This window comes from Chrysemys picta, chromosome 2 (assembly GCF_011386835.1).
Source record: "Chrysemys picta bellii isolate R12L10 chromosome 2, ASM1138683v2, whole genome shotgun sequence".
Lineage (NCBI taxonomy): Eukaryota > Metazoa > Chordata > Testudines > Emydidae > Chrysemys > Chrysemys picta.
This window is the reverse complement of record NC_088792.1, coordinates 288,455,014-288,468,579: the sequence shown is the minus strand read 5'-3', so window position 1 is coordinate 288,468,579 and position 13,566 is coordinate 288,455,014. Positions and strand designations below refer to the sequence as shown.

The 13,566-nt window shown below is 62.5% G+C and overlaps 1 protein-coding gene across 1 annotated transcript in view; it reads left to right on the top strand.

Moving 5' to 3' along the window:
* The window catches only part of KIFC2 (kinesin family member C2), a 33,412-nt gene that overhangs the window by 10,567 nt on the left and 9,279 nt on the right, over positions 1-13,566 (top strand). The window contains 15 exon segments of the mRNA XM_065586408.1: positions 3,830-4,026; positions 4,447-4,512; positions 5,297-5,404; positions 6,534-6,572; positions 6,965-7,147; positions 7,149-7,163; positions 7,527-7,601; positions 7,603-7,647; positions 7,649-7,702; positions 8,060-8,207; positions 8,457-8,587; positions 8,745-8,856; positions 10,026-10,207; positions 12,470-12,574; positions 13,006-13,136. Coding sequence (XP_065442480.1) covers positions 3,830-4,026; positions 4,447-4,512; positions 5,297-5,404; positions 6,534-6,572; positions 6,965-7,147; positions 7,149-7,163; positions 7,527-7,601; positions 7,603-7,647; positions 7,649-7,702; positions 8,060-8,207; positions 8,457-8,587; positions 8,745-8,856; positions 10,026-10,207; positions 12,470-12,574; positions 13,006-13,136 — 1,591 coding nt within the window.

Sequence of the window (13,566 nt, the reverse complement as noted above, 5' to 3'; positions counted from 1 at the left end):
ACGAGCAGCAACCTGGGCTTCGGGGGTGAAATTCACAAGACCTGGGCGCCGCTGGGGTCCCGCCTCCACTGAGGCCTGGGTGCCACTGGCTGGGGTCCCACCTCCGTCGAGGCCTGGGTGCCGCTACCTGGGGTCCTGCCTCCCACCGCTGGCTGGGGTCCCGCCTCCGCCGAGGTCTGGGCGCCACTAGCTGGGGTCCCGCCGAGGCCTGGGCGCCGTTGGCTGGCCTCCCACCTCGTCCCATAGTGCCTACGCCTTGTTAGGCCTTGTGTGAATTTCTCCCTTCTGAAGACAACAGAGTAGAGAAGCTCCTGAGTTTGTCCCTGAGGACCAGGGTGATGGGCGTGCTGCAGCCGTGGAGATGCGGGAAGGTGGCTGCACTGGTGATGGGAGGGGACCTGGCTGGCAGTTGGGCATGGAGCGGGATTGGTAATAGGGGGGTGGAGGGTGGAGCCCTTGACCTCTAGGATGGTGGCTGCTCAAAGCCATCTGTCAGGCAGCTGTGGCTGCCCCATGGGGCCGCTGGAGGCCGAGTGTGCTGGAGGGTCTTGGCTAAGGGGCAGCGTCCAAACGAAATGGTGATGAGTGGTGGTCAGTCGGCCCCTTGTTGGCAGCCTCTGGAGAGAGGCCAAGGACTGAATGAGTCATGGAGACTGATCTGCAGGGACCACGCTCTGCTGGAGGGAGAAGAGACTTCATCTTCTGAAGTGACCCGATGAACCAGTGAACCCCAGCTCACGCATCCACCCAAAATACTCATCCACCCAACACACCCACTCATCCAACACACCATCCACCCACCCATCCATCCAACACACCCACCCATCTGCCTGTACATTCATCCATCTGCCCGTACATCCAACACACCATTCCCCACCCAAAATACCGATCCACTCTCCCATCCAACACACCTGTCCATTCATTCATTCATTCATTCATTCATTCATTCATTCAACATACCTATGCATCCACCCATCCATCCCACACACTATCCACCCACCCATCCAACACACCATCCATCTATCCGTCCAACACACATCTATCTGCCAATCCATCCAGCACACCTGTCCATCCATTCATCCATCCAGCACACCCACCCCTCCACCCAAAATACTCATCCACCCTCCCATCCAACACACCCACCCATCCATCCAACACACCCATCCACCCATGCATCCACCTGTCCATGCAACACACCTACCCACACATCCATCACACCCTCCATCCATCCACCCAAAATACTCATCCACTTTCCCATCCAACACACTGGTCCATCCATTCATCCATCCAACATGCCCACACATCCACATGTCCATCCAACACACTCATCCATCTGCCCAACCATCCAACACACCCACCCAGCTGTCCAGCCATCTAACACACCCAGTCATCCAACACACCCATCCACCTGTCCATCCAACACACCCACCCATCCATCTACCCATCCATCCAACAAACCCATGCACCCGTCCATCCAAAATACTCATCCACCCACCCATCCAATACATCCGTCCAGTCATTCATCCATTCAACACACTCACCCACTCATCCATCCATCCTCCTGTCTGTCCTACACACCCTCCCATCCACCTGTCCATCCAACACAGCCACATGTCCGCCCATCCATCCAACACATCCACCCATCTGCCCAGCCATCCAACACGCCCATCCACCTGTCCATCCAATACAGCCACCTGTCCATTCAACACATCCAAAATACTCATCCACCATCCCTTCCATCCATCCATCCAACACACCATGAATTCATCCGTCCATCCATCCAACGCACTCATCCATCTGTGGTTAGATGTTGATAGATATTTGGCTGCATGTGTGTGTTCCCTCTGTGTGCCACCCCAGCCCTGTGCAGACAGCTGGCAGAGCAGACCTTGAGCGAATCGCCCAATGAGCACAAGATCTGTTAGGGGATGAAGGCACCCAGCCAGGTTTATTGTCGACGAAGCACAGTACTAGTATCCCGCAGACTACTGGACCACTAATACATGTATGCCCATAACAATGGACCAGCTCAGTGAATGGTGGGACTTTCTGTTCCTCCCTAGACCAGACAAAGATACTCCCTCTGAGGTACCATTTTATACACCGATACAAACAAGTTCCCTATTTCACCTCTGACATAGTTACTGCCCCCTGACGTGGTGAATTATCACCCATCACCTTGTACATGTTGGTTAGATCAAAACATCTCTATTACATAGTACAAAAGCAGTTTCTCCTCCCTTGGTGTTCACAACTGCTAGAAGAGGGCCTCATCCTCCCTGACTGAACTAACCTCGTTATCTCTAGACTGATTCTTGCCCGCATGTTTATACCTGCCTCTGGAAATTTCCATTACATGCGTCTGACGAAGTGGGTATTCACCCACGAAAACTCATGCTCCAATAGATCTGTTAGTCTATAAGGTGCCACAGGACTCTTTGTTGTCTATTACGTACTGTCATCCTGACCTTATCTTTTAGGAGGGGTCAGTGTGTTCCTGTTCTCCTTGGGGAATGTTTTTGTACCATCCTTGATATCGGGATGTTGTGGTGCCACTTGATATCGGGATGTGTTTGTGTAAGCACTCTGTGCCTAGCACTTCTTAGGAATGTGTATTTCTGCAATATTAACCCTGTTCTTGCCAGATTGTGTGAGCAGGTCCTGCCTCATACCAGGCCTCTGATACAAGGGCTTATGTCTCAGGCTCTCTTCCTACTACACCATCCAACACATCCATCCACCACATTCATCTATCTGCCCAACCATCCAACACAACCAACTATCCGTCCAACATGCTCATCCATCTGCCCAACCATCTAACACAACCAACTATCCATCCATCCAACACACTCATCCGTCCATCCATCTATCCAACTCACTCATCCATCTGCCCAAACATCCAACACAACCAACCATCTATCCAACACACTCATCCATTTGCCCAACCATCCAACACAACCAACCATCTATTCAACACACTCATCCATCTGCCCAACCATCCAACCAACACACTCATCCATCTGCCCAACCATCCAACACACCCATCCATCCATCCATCCAACACACTCATCCATCTGCCCATAAATCCAACACACCCATCCATCCATCCATCCAACACACTCCTCCTCCCGACATACTCATCCAACACGCCCATCCATTCATCCATCCATCCATCCATCCATCCATCCATCCATCCATCCATCCATCCATCCATCCATCCATCCATCCATCCATCCAACACACTCATCCGTCCATCCATCTATCCAACTCACTCATCCATCTGCCCAACCATCCAACACAACCAACTATCCGTCCAACACACTCATCCATCTGCCCAACCATCCAACACACCCATCCATCCATCCATCCATCCATCCAACACACTCATTCTTCTGCCCAACCATCCAACACATCCATCCATCCATCCATCCATCACACTTGTTCATCCATGCAACCCTCGCATCCATGTGTCCATTCAACACACCATCCATCCATCCACCCAACAAACTCATCCATCCGCCCATCGTCCATTCGCCCATGCAATGCACCCACTCATTAATCCACCATCCATCCATGCAATACACTCATCCATCTACCCGCCCATCCAAAATATCTGTACAACATCCCCCCACATCTATTCTCCCCCTCTGAGCATTTACCCACCTGCCCCTCACTGAGGGAGGGTGATTCTGTCTCCAGGCTGTTTCTATGGTGGGCTGCATCTCCCCATCCCCCTCGTCCCTTCCCCAGATGGCCCACCTGCCCCTGCAGCAGTTCTGTGCCCACATGGATGTCCTAGGAGTGACTGCCTATGGCCCCTCCTCCCCAGGTATGAAGCTGCCCTCCACTTGCCCCCTGTACCCATGTCCGCCTGTGTCCCCCGTGGGCGTGCACCGGCTGGTGGAGTCCATCAGTGCTCTGCAGGGGGAGAGGAACAAGCTGCTGGAGGAGATCACAGGCCTGAGGCAGCAGCTGGAAGAGGAGGAGAAGGGGAAGCAGCAGCTGGCAGGGAGCTTCGACCTGCAGGTGAGAACCAGGGGCCGGCGCTGCTGGTAGGTGCGCCAGCGGGAATGATGCTCTTGCTGAGGAGAGGCTGGCGGGGCCCACAGCAGAGCCCCGGGAAGGGGAGAAGACCCCAAGGATGGAGACGATTCCACAGGTGGGATCTCTGCTTGCAGGGCAGGGATGGATGAGCCCCGGGGTGAGAACCCGTCCCTTCAGCGCCCCGAGCTATAGAGGAACTCCGGCTAACAGGCACCGGCCTCATCCTCTGGGCCATGGGGGGCACTGGGCTCACACCCGCCAGCCAGCCCCATAGGCCCCGGGGCTGTCCCTGCCCTGCCCCTGCGCCCCTCCATCGGCAGTGCCCCTGTCTGTGGGGAGGGGGCCGTGGCGCCCAGCCCCTGGGGAGGGGGGAGCCTGACGCCAGGTGTGTCCTTCCCTCAGGTCCAAGAGCTGAAGCAGCAGATTGAGGAGCGAGAGGAGGAGCTGACACGGCTGCGCACGGGGATGGTGAGGAGAAGGACACTCCCACCCCACCCCTGTCCCCTTTGCCTCTGTCCCCCACCCCAGCCCCGTCCTCTCTGCCTCCTCCCCTAGGCCTGTCCCTTCTGTCCCCGCACTGCAGTCCCGCACCCCAACCTCCCACTCCACTCCCTAGGCCTGTCCCTTCTGCCTCCCCTCCCACTGCCTCCTCTCCAGGCCTGTTCCTTCTGCTCCCCCACACTGCACCCCCCAGCCAGGGCCGGCTCCGGGCACCAGCATTGCAAGCAGGGGCTGGGGCGGCAGTCTGCAAGGGGCGGCAGTCCGTGTGTTTTTGCCGCCCCAAGCAGCGCGCCGAATTGCCGCCGCGGACGGCGGGGGCGGTCCGTGTGCCGTTAGGGCGGCACGCGCGTTTCCACGGCGGCGGCAATTCGGTGCGCTGCTTGGGGCGGCAAAAACAGTAGAGCCAGCCCTGCCCCCAGCCCCACATCCCATCTGCCTCCTCCCCCCACTGCACCACCTAGGTTTGTTCCTTCTGCCCCACCACTGCATCCCCCTCCCCACCCCTGTCCTCTCTGCCCTCTCCCCCCACTGCCTCTTTACAGGCCTGGCCCCTCTCCTGCCCCCCAGGGTGGGGGGAGGAAGAATGTGGTGGGGAGGAAGATGAGAGAAGTGGGGGGGTGGGGTGCCCCTGGGAGAGGAAATCTGGCAGCGGCTGGGGGGCACGGGGGTGTGTGTGGGGTGCTGAGGCTCCCAGGGGCAGTGGGGGGGGCCCCGAGGCCCCAAGCTCCCCGACCCCCCCTTTTCCTTCCAGGGGGTGACGGATTCGGAGAAGCGGATCCACAACCTGACGGTGGAGAACGAGGGGCTGAAGCAGACGCTCGGCGTCACCCAGGGGCTCCTGCAGCAGCTGGCGACCGTGGTCCGCCCAGCCCCTCTGCCACGCTGGCCCAGGTGAGCGGGGCCCCGCCACTGACCCCAGTGCCCTGCCCCCCTCCCAGCCCCCCCGTCACTGACCCAGTGCCCTGCCCCCTCCCAGCCCCCCGTCACTGACACCCTAGAGCCGCCCCCCCCGTGCCTAGCCCTCTGCCATGCTGGCCAAGGTGCGCGGGGGCCCCCGCCACTGACCCAGTGCCCTGCCCCCCTCCCAGCCCCCCGCCACTGACCCAGTGCCCCCTGTTGCGGATTGTGGGGGAGTTAGGGCCCTGCACCCCCTCTTCCCGAGATTCACTGCGACTCTCAACCAGCCAGTAAAGCAGAAGGTTTATTTAAGGACAGGAACACAGTCTCAAGCAGAGCGTGTAGGTACGACCAGACCCCCTCAATTAGGTCCCTCTGGGAGGTTCAGGGAGCTTAGACCCCAGCTTGGGGTTCCCTGCGTTGCACCACCCAGCCCCAACCGAACCTCCTCTCCTTTGTTCAGTCTCCCGGGCAGAAGGTGTTAATTCTCCCCCACCCCCGTTCCTGGCTCAGGTTACAGCTCAGGTAGCTTCCCTTCAAGGGAAGTCCCACATCCCCACTGCAACCCCCCTGCAACATTCCCAGGTCAAATCTGCCCTGCTCCCTGCTCCGTCACACCCCCCCACAACCCTCCTCCGCAACCCCCCCCCGTCACTGACCCCTAGAGCCGCCCCCCCCCCGTGCCCAGCCCTCTGCCACGCTGGCCCAGGTGAGCGGGGCCCCGCCACTGACCCAGTTGCCCTGCCCCCTCCCAGCCCCCCCGCCACTGACACCTAGAGCCGCCTCCCGCCCCCCATGCCCAGCCCTCTGCCACGCTGGCCCAGGTGAGCGGGGGCCCCGCCACTGACCCAGTGCCCTGCCCCCTCCCCAGCCCCCCCCGTCACTGACCCAGTGCCCTGCCCCCTCCCAAGCCCCCCCCGTCACTGACCCCTAGAGCCGCCTCCCGCCCCCCGTGCCCAGCCCTCTGCCACGCTGGCCCAGGTGAGCGGGGGCCCCGCCACTGACCCAGTGCCCTGCCCCCTCCCAGCCCCCCGCCACTGACCCACTGCCCCTGCCCCCCTCCTCCAGCCCCCCGCCACTGACCCCTAAAGCCGCCCCCCCGTGCCCAGCCCTCTGCCACGCTGGCCCAGGTGAGCGGGGCCCCCGCCACTGACCCAGTGCCCTGCCCCCTCCCAGCCCCCCCCGTCACTGACCCAGTGCCCTGCCCCCTCCCAGCCCCCCCGTCACTGACCCCTAGAGTCCTGCCCCCCCAACCAGCCCGTGTCACTGACCCCTAGAGCCTCCCTATGCCCATCTCCCCCTGCAGCCCTCCATAGCTGACCCAGCCCCCCAGTCGCTGACCCCCTAGAGACCCCCTATGCCCAGCCCCCGCTTCACTACCCCTGTGGGACGCAGGACCCTGAGCTCCAGGCTGGCGCCCCCTGTGTTCACACACACAACAGTGCGCCGGGAGATCAGGCCAGGTAGGTCACCGAGGAGCCTCCTGGCACATAACCATGACCTGCCCACGGCCCCTCTGCAGGAAAACGAGGGCCTGAGGTCGAGGGTGCAGCACCTGGAGACGTCCCTGCAGCAGAAGGTGGAGGAGCTGGTGCGCCTGGAGGGGCAGGTCAGCGCCCTGCAGTGGCGGAAGGAGCAGGAGCTGCGCAGGCTGGACCAGCAGATACGGGAGCTGCAGCTCGCGCTGGAGACCCAGCAGAACCGGCCCCCCTGACGTGCAGGTGAGCCGAGCCCAGCTCAGGGCCTGCCTCTCGGGGCCGCAGTTTGCCACTGTGGCCACTAGAGGGCAGGAGCAGCCTCTTGCTCTCACACATGTGCGCACAGGCCTGATTCGCCCAGCAGGGGGCAGTGACACACACACACACACACACACACACAGGGCAGTGACACACACGTACAGGCCTGATTCGCCCAGCAGGGGGCAGTGACACACACACACACACACACACACACACACACACACACACACACACACACACACACACAGGGCAGTGACACACACACGTACAGGTCTGATTCCCCCAGCAGGGGGCAGTGAGGACCTCACTCCCCAGCCCCTCACAGGGTCTGTTTCACATCTCTAGTACGTGACCCAGACGGTGGAGGTGGAATCCCCCACGACCCTGAGGTCTCTGGTGGAGGCCGAGGAACGGAACCGGGGGGCTGCTGGAGCAGCTCTCCAGCCAGGGGGAGCGGTACCAGCGGGCTGGCCGAGCAGCTGCAAGGCTCGGAGGAGGTGACTGCCGGGCTGCGGCACAAGGTGAGCGGGGAGCGGCACCGTTGACAGGGTGGGCGGGATTCGAACTCATGCCCCTGCAGGCAGAATACCGCGACTCCTTGTACTTTGCTGAGAGCCGCGTCCCCTGACATAGAGACCCCCTCCCTGGGGGCCAGACCCCATGAAAGAGGGGGCAGGTCCCCGGGGCCCGGGCATGGCAGGTGGAGCTGCTCCGTCCAGCCCCCAGAGCAGGCGCTCACCTGTGGAGGGACCGACCTCCCCCGTCCCTCTTCCCAGGCCATAGCCAGGAGCCCTGCCCCTCACTCCTGGGACCCCCGCAGCCCCTGGGGAGGGGCAGACGAGCCCTCCCTGGTGACCCAAGGGTCTCCCCGCCTGCAGATCGCTGCCTACGAGTCCGAGATCGCCAAGCTGCGGGAGGAGCTGCTGCGGGAGATCAACCACCTGGAAGCCCAGAAGGAGGAGGCCGTCAAGGAGGCCTCGGAGAGCTCGGAGCAGCACCTGGAGCAGCTCCGCGAGCAGCTGACAGGTACCGCAGGCCTGGGGCGGGGCTGGGGAAGCGTCTCCGAAAGCCCCTGGTCAGGAGGGGATCCTGAGCCGTGAGTGCACAGCACAGATCCCTGCTGGGCGCAGACCCCTGGGGAGTGGATCCCCTGCGCTTGATGGGAGCAGATTCCAGCCCTGTGGAGCGGATCCCTGTGTAGGGCAGGGGTGGGGGGGTGTACTAGCGAGCGCCTGTTTCTGAGGGCAGCTGCCCCCGGTCTCTGCTCCCTGGCAGGTGTCCAGAGGCGCCTGGCCACGCTGCAGCCCATCCTTAAGGGCATGAAAACCAACTACTCCAGCCTGCGCAGCCAGGTGCGCGACTTCTCCGGCTTCTACGAGGCGGCCATCCGGGAGGCCAGGAGACAGGTGAGGCTGGGGGAGGGGGCTGGCCCGCGGGGAATGGAGGGGGCAGGGGAGGCCCGTCCAGGGAAAGGAGGCAGTTGCTCCTTGTGCCCCAGTCCCTGCTCCCCACACCGGCAGTGCTGGGCGCTCAGGCTGGGGCTGAGTGTCCCTGTCCCCCTAGATGTGCTCGGCCGTCAGCGAGGCGTCGGAGGCCAGCCGGGACCTGCTGCAGAAATACCAGCATGAGGTGCTGCTGCGCAAAAAGTACCACGCCCAGCTGGTGGAGCTGAAAGGTGCGGGGGGAGGGCGGCAGGGGGATGGATTCCGGGCGGGGGGCCACGGGCAGGGCGGGATGGGCCCTGCGCCCCACCCAACAGAGGCCCCAGGGAGCCTGGGGCGGCGGGTCGCTCTCCAGAGCTGAGCATGGGGGGTGTGGCAGGTGTGTAAGGGTTAACTGGCTCTCCGGTGGCGCCACCTGCCTGCTGGGTCACTGAGCAGCCAATGACAGCCCCCAGCCCACGCTCGGCTCAGCCCCCTGCGCCGACCCCTGGAGCCCTCGGCCCAGGCCCTGGACTCGGCCCCCTGCACCGACCCCCGGAGCCCACGCCCAGGGCTCGGCCCCCTGCGCTGACCCCCGGAGCCCACGCCCAGGGCTCGGGCACCTGCGCTGACCCGCAGAGCCCCCGGCACACGCCGCGGGCTCGGCCGCCGACCCCCGGAGCCCCCGGCCCAGGCCCAGGGCTCGGGCTGCTGTGCCAGTCCCCGGAGCCCTCCCTGCCCAGGCCCACACCCAAGGGCTGAGCTGGGACCTCCAGCCACAGAAGCCTCTTCAGACGTCCCTTCCAATGGGTCTGGGCTGGAACATACTTTGAGGAGCGAGGGCTGCACCCCGGCGGTGACGGGCGCATACTCCGGGCATGGGGGCAGGGCCCCGAAGAAGGCAGTGCCCACTGGGCTGGGACCCGAGGGTCCCCCAAAGAGCCAGGGCTCTTGCCATTAAGGGACTTAGCTGCGAATGCAAAGCCCTCCCCAAATACCGGGGACCCTAGAAGTGCCCTCCCCTGGCCCCTGCGCCCCCTCCCAGCCAGGCTGCTGCCCGGCGTGTGGCTACAGCCTTGGGGTGTGGGCCGGCAGGGTGGGGGGGTGATGTTTGCAGGCTGGTTGCGGCCTGGTCTCTAGGGCAGCTCAGGCCTTGGCGCTGCTGGTGGGTCCCACCTTGCTGTGCTGCCGCTCGGGCTCAGGGCAGTGGGCAGGGATAGGATCGTCTGCGGGCGGCCCTGGGGGGGCTGGGGGTCTCAGCCTGGCTCCACATGGGCTAGGCATCCTTTGGCACTGATTGGCCAGGGGCTGGCTGGGCCATGGAGACTGAGGGCAGCGTGGCAGGCCCCTGGCTGTCCCGCGCAGAGGACTCCGGTCTCCAGGGCCCCGCAGAGCCCCCGTGACCCTGCGTCTCCGCCCCCAGGGAACATCCGGGTGCTGTGCCGTCTGAAGCCGGTGACAGAGGCGGACCAGCAGGAGGGGGAGGTGAGCACGGCCGTCAGCACGGAGCCCGGCAGTGACAGCAGCGTCACCGCCCGCTACAAGGGCAAGGAGAGGACCTTCGAGCTGGACAAGGTCTTCCTGCCGGAGGCCACGCAGGAGGAGGTGACCCGCTGCCCGACTCCCTGCCGCGCCCCATCCCCTCTTTGCCAGCCTGGGCACCCCAGGTTGGCCACCCTATTGCCCCTGAACCCAGGGCGGTGCCAGCCATGAGCCGGGGGCCCAGGTGCCACCCAAGCCCCTGGCAGTCAGGGTCCCAGGGGCATTCTGGCAGCGCAGACTGGTAGCAGGACTGGGTCTGAGCTACCTGCGCCATGCTTGGTGACTCGGTTCCCTTGCTGGGCCGCCCCTCAGAACTGGCCAGGCCCACGGGCATCTTCACCTCAGAGCTGTGGCCCCCCAGGCCAGGGATGGGGGGGATGAAGGGGAGTCTCAAGGCAGCAGCTGCAGCCAGACACTTAGCTCTCCCTTCCCCTCATTGTGCCAGGGCCAGGGGTGCTGGGCCCCGTAGCCATGTCCGTGCCGGTCTCCACGCTGGGCTGGGAAGCGCAGGCACTGGGCCCGTGGGGCTCAGCCGAAGGGCCGTCCCCAGCAGCCCAGCGATTGGGGCAGTTGTGTGGGTGTGGGGAAGGCCCCCTGCGTTACCAGGAGCCCCTCCATAGAGCTGCCATGTGGCCGGCAGGCCCCTACCGGGGAGCTGCACTGCTCGGCAGCACTTGGGAATGAGGGAGGGCAGGCCGGGGCGTGTGCCCCCCTCCAGCCCCACATCTGCACTGTGATGGGGCGGTGGCTTGCCAGGGGAGCAGAGCCTGGAGCAGCCCAGAATGCTGCGGGGAGGGGAATGGAGCTGGAATGCTGGAGGGGCTTGGGGGACTCCAGAAGGCTGCGGGGGAGGGCAGAGAGTTCCAGGGCGCAGGGAGATGCAGCGTTCTAGAGGAACCGGGGAAGTGGGACAGGCAGAAGGGAGAAAAGCATTCTGGAAAATGGAGCATGTCAGAGCAGTGCTGGCACTGGGGAGCAGCGGAGGAGGAGGAGAGAGATTCTAGACCACTGGGCAGGATGTGTTCCAGAACAGCAAGAGTTGCCGGCATTCTAGATCAGCACGCAGGCCAGGTTGTTCTAGATTGGGGTGTGGGGTGGAGCGTTCTAGCACGGTCTGTGCAGGGCATTCTAGGACAGCATGCCTTTGTGAGTGTTCTACAATGAGACATGCTGTTGTGTTCTAGATCAGTGCATGGCATGGGATTCTAAAATGGCACACAAAGGTGGCCTATAGAGCTCTAGAATAAGAGGTTATAGTGAGCTAGGTGAGTATTTATGGCCCAAATGTGCTAGAAAATTGTCTTGGGAGGGTGGGACATTCTAGAATAGTTAACAGGGTTGCAAAATGCCACATGGGTTATAGTGTTCTAAGTAAATGGAAATATGGCACATTCTAGATCGATATGGGGAACATTCTAGATTCAAAGTGCAATGGGGTGGTGTCCTAAGATAGCATGTGGGGGTGATGTGGAGTGTTCTACAATGACATGTAGGCTGTGGTGTTCTGGGTCTGTCTATGGGAACAGCTTAGACTGATGGATGACAAAGTGTTCCAGAACAACTTGTGGGGCACAGTACTCCCTCTGCCTGGGTTGGGCAAGGTGTTCTAGAGCAGTGTGAAAGGACTGAGTGTTCTAGAGCATGGGTTTTGGTGGTCTGTTCTAGAGCAGAGTGAGGGCTGACTGCTCTAGATTGGCAAAAATTGACCTGTCTGTTCTAGACCGGTGTCTGGGCGGACTGTTCTAGAACGGTGCGTGCCTGGCCTGTTCTAGAGCAGCACATGGCTGGCCTGTTCTAGAGCTCTGTGCCTATTGGTGGGGTGTACTGTTCTAAAGCAGTGTGCAGCCAGTCTGTTCTAGAGCCATTTGCAGTCTGTTCTAGAGCGGTGTGCAGGGGGTGTTGTGTTCTAAGATGGCGTGCGGCGGAGCTCGGTGGTCTGGCACAGCGTGCTAGGGCCCATCGCAGCGGGGGCGCTCTAGGCACTGCCTCCCCCCTGCAGAGGGCTCGTTAATTCTGCGCTGACCTTTCCACCTGGTGCTTTGTGACCCCTTGATCCCCAGGTGCCTAGCCAGGGACAGGACCCTGGAGCTCCTCCCGGACCGCCAGACCCATGATTGCCAGGGCCGCAGGTAACTGGCTTCCCCCCCGCACGACTGGCAGCCTCAGCCCCCAGCACTCACCCTGCCTGCTCAGGGCACCCCCTGCACTGCGCCCCTCCGCCCACAGCTCTGCTGGCTGTCACCCGCACTGCAGAACCTGCACCCCGCACCGGGACACGGGTCCCTCGGTCCCCTGCTGAAGCCCGTCTGTTTGCCTCCCGCTCAGGTGTTCCTGGAGATCGAGCCCCTGGTCCTGTCCTGTCTGGATGGCTACAACGTGTGTATCTTTGCCTACGGGCAGACCGGCTCGGGGAAGACGTACACCATGGAGGTAGGGGACCAGTCTGGGTTCGGCCCCACTTAGCCCCACGTGTTCCTGGCACGGCTGGTGCTGGGGTGGGGGAATGGAGAGACCCCGCTCTGCATCCCGGGCCCAGAGCCTCCAGGGACATGAGAATCCTGCTGCCCCCCAGACAGTCTCCGGCTCTCGGGAACTGGGATCTGTCTCTCTCCCCTTGGGAAGGGGCGTGTCGTCTGTGGGCGTTAGGAGCCGCCTGGAAGCACGGGGCTCAGTGCAGGGGATCCCGACCTGCACACTCCTCCACACGGCTACACACGCGTGTGCCAACGGGCTGTGACGTGCATGGACACGCCCACACACGCCTCCATGTTGATGGGACTCTGAGGGGGCCTAGGCTGCCCCCGAGGCCCCCATTTCAGTGCGGGGCGGAAGCCTGAGGCCCTGTCTCTGTCTGGCTCCAGGGCGTCCCCGAGGACCCTGGCATAAACCAGCGTGCGCTGCAGGCCCTGTACCGGGAGATGGAGGCCAGGGCAGGGCTGTGGAAGTACTCGGTGACCCTCAGCGTGGTGGAGATCTACAACGAGGTGATCCGGTAAGAGGGGCCTGCCCCACGCACCGCTAGGAACACCCTGCCCCCCACAGAACCTTCTCCTCACCCTGCCGCGCAGGCCGGGCACTGCGCTGCCCTGCCGGGGAGGCCTGGGCTGAGCCTGGGTCACGGCAGGCTCTGGCCAAGGGACCTACTCAGCACTTCACAGTGACCCCAATACCCAGCATGGGACTAGGGGGTGCTGTGCTGGGACTGGAGGAGGGGGTGCTGCAGGGGTGCTATCGGCAATGATTGACAGGACCCCAGAGTGCACTAGGGGGCGCTGTGCTGCAGGGGTGCTATCTACAATGATTGACAGGACTCCAGAGTGCACTAGGGGGCGCTGTGCACCAGGGGGCGCTCTCGGCACTGACTGACAGGACCCCAGACTCCAAAAATATTAAAGGAACTGGCACATGAAATTGCAAGCCCA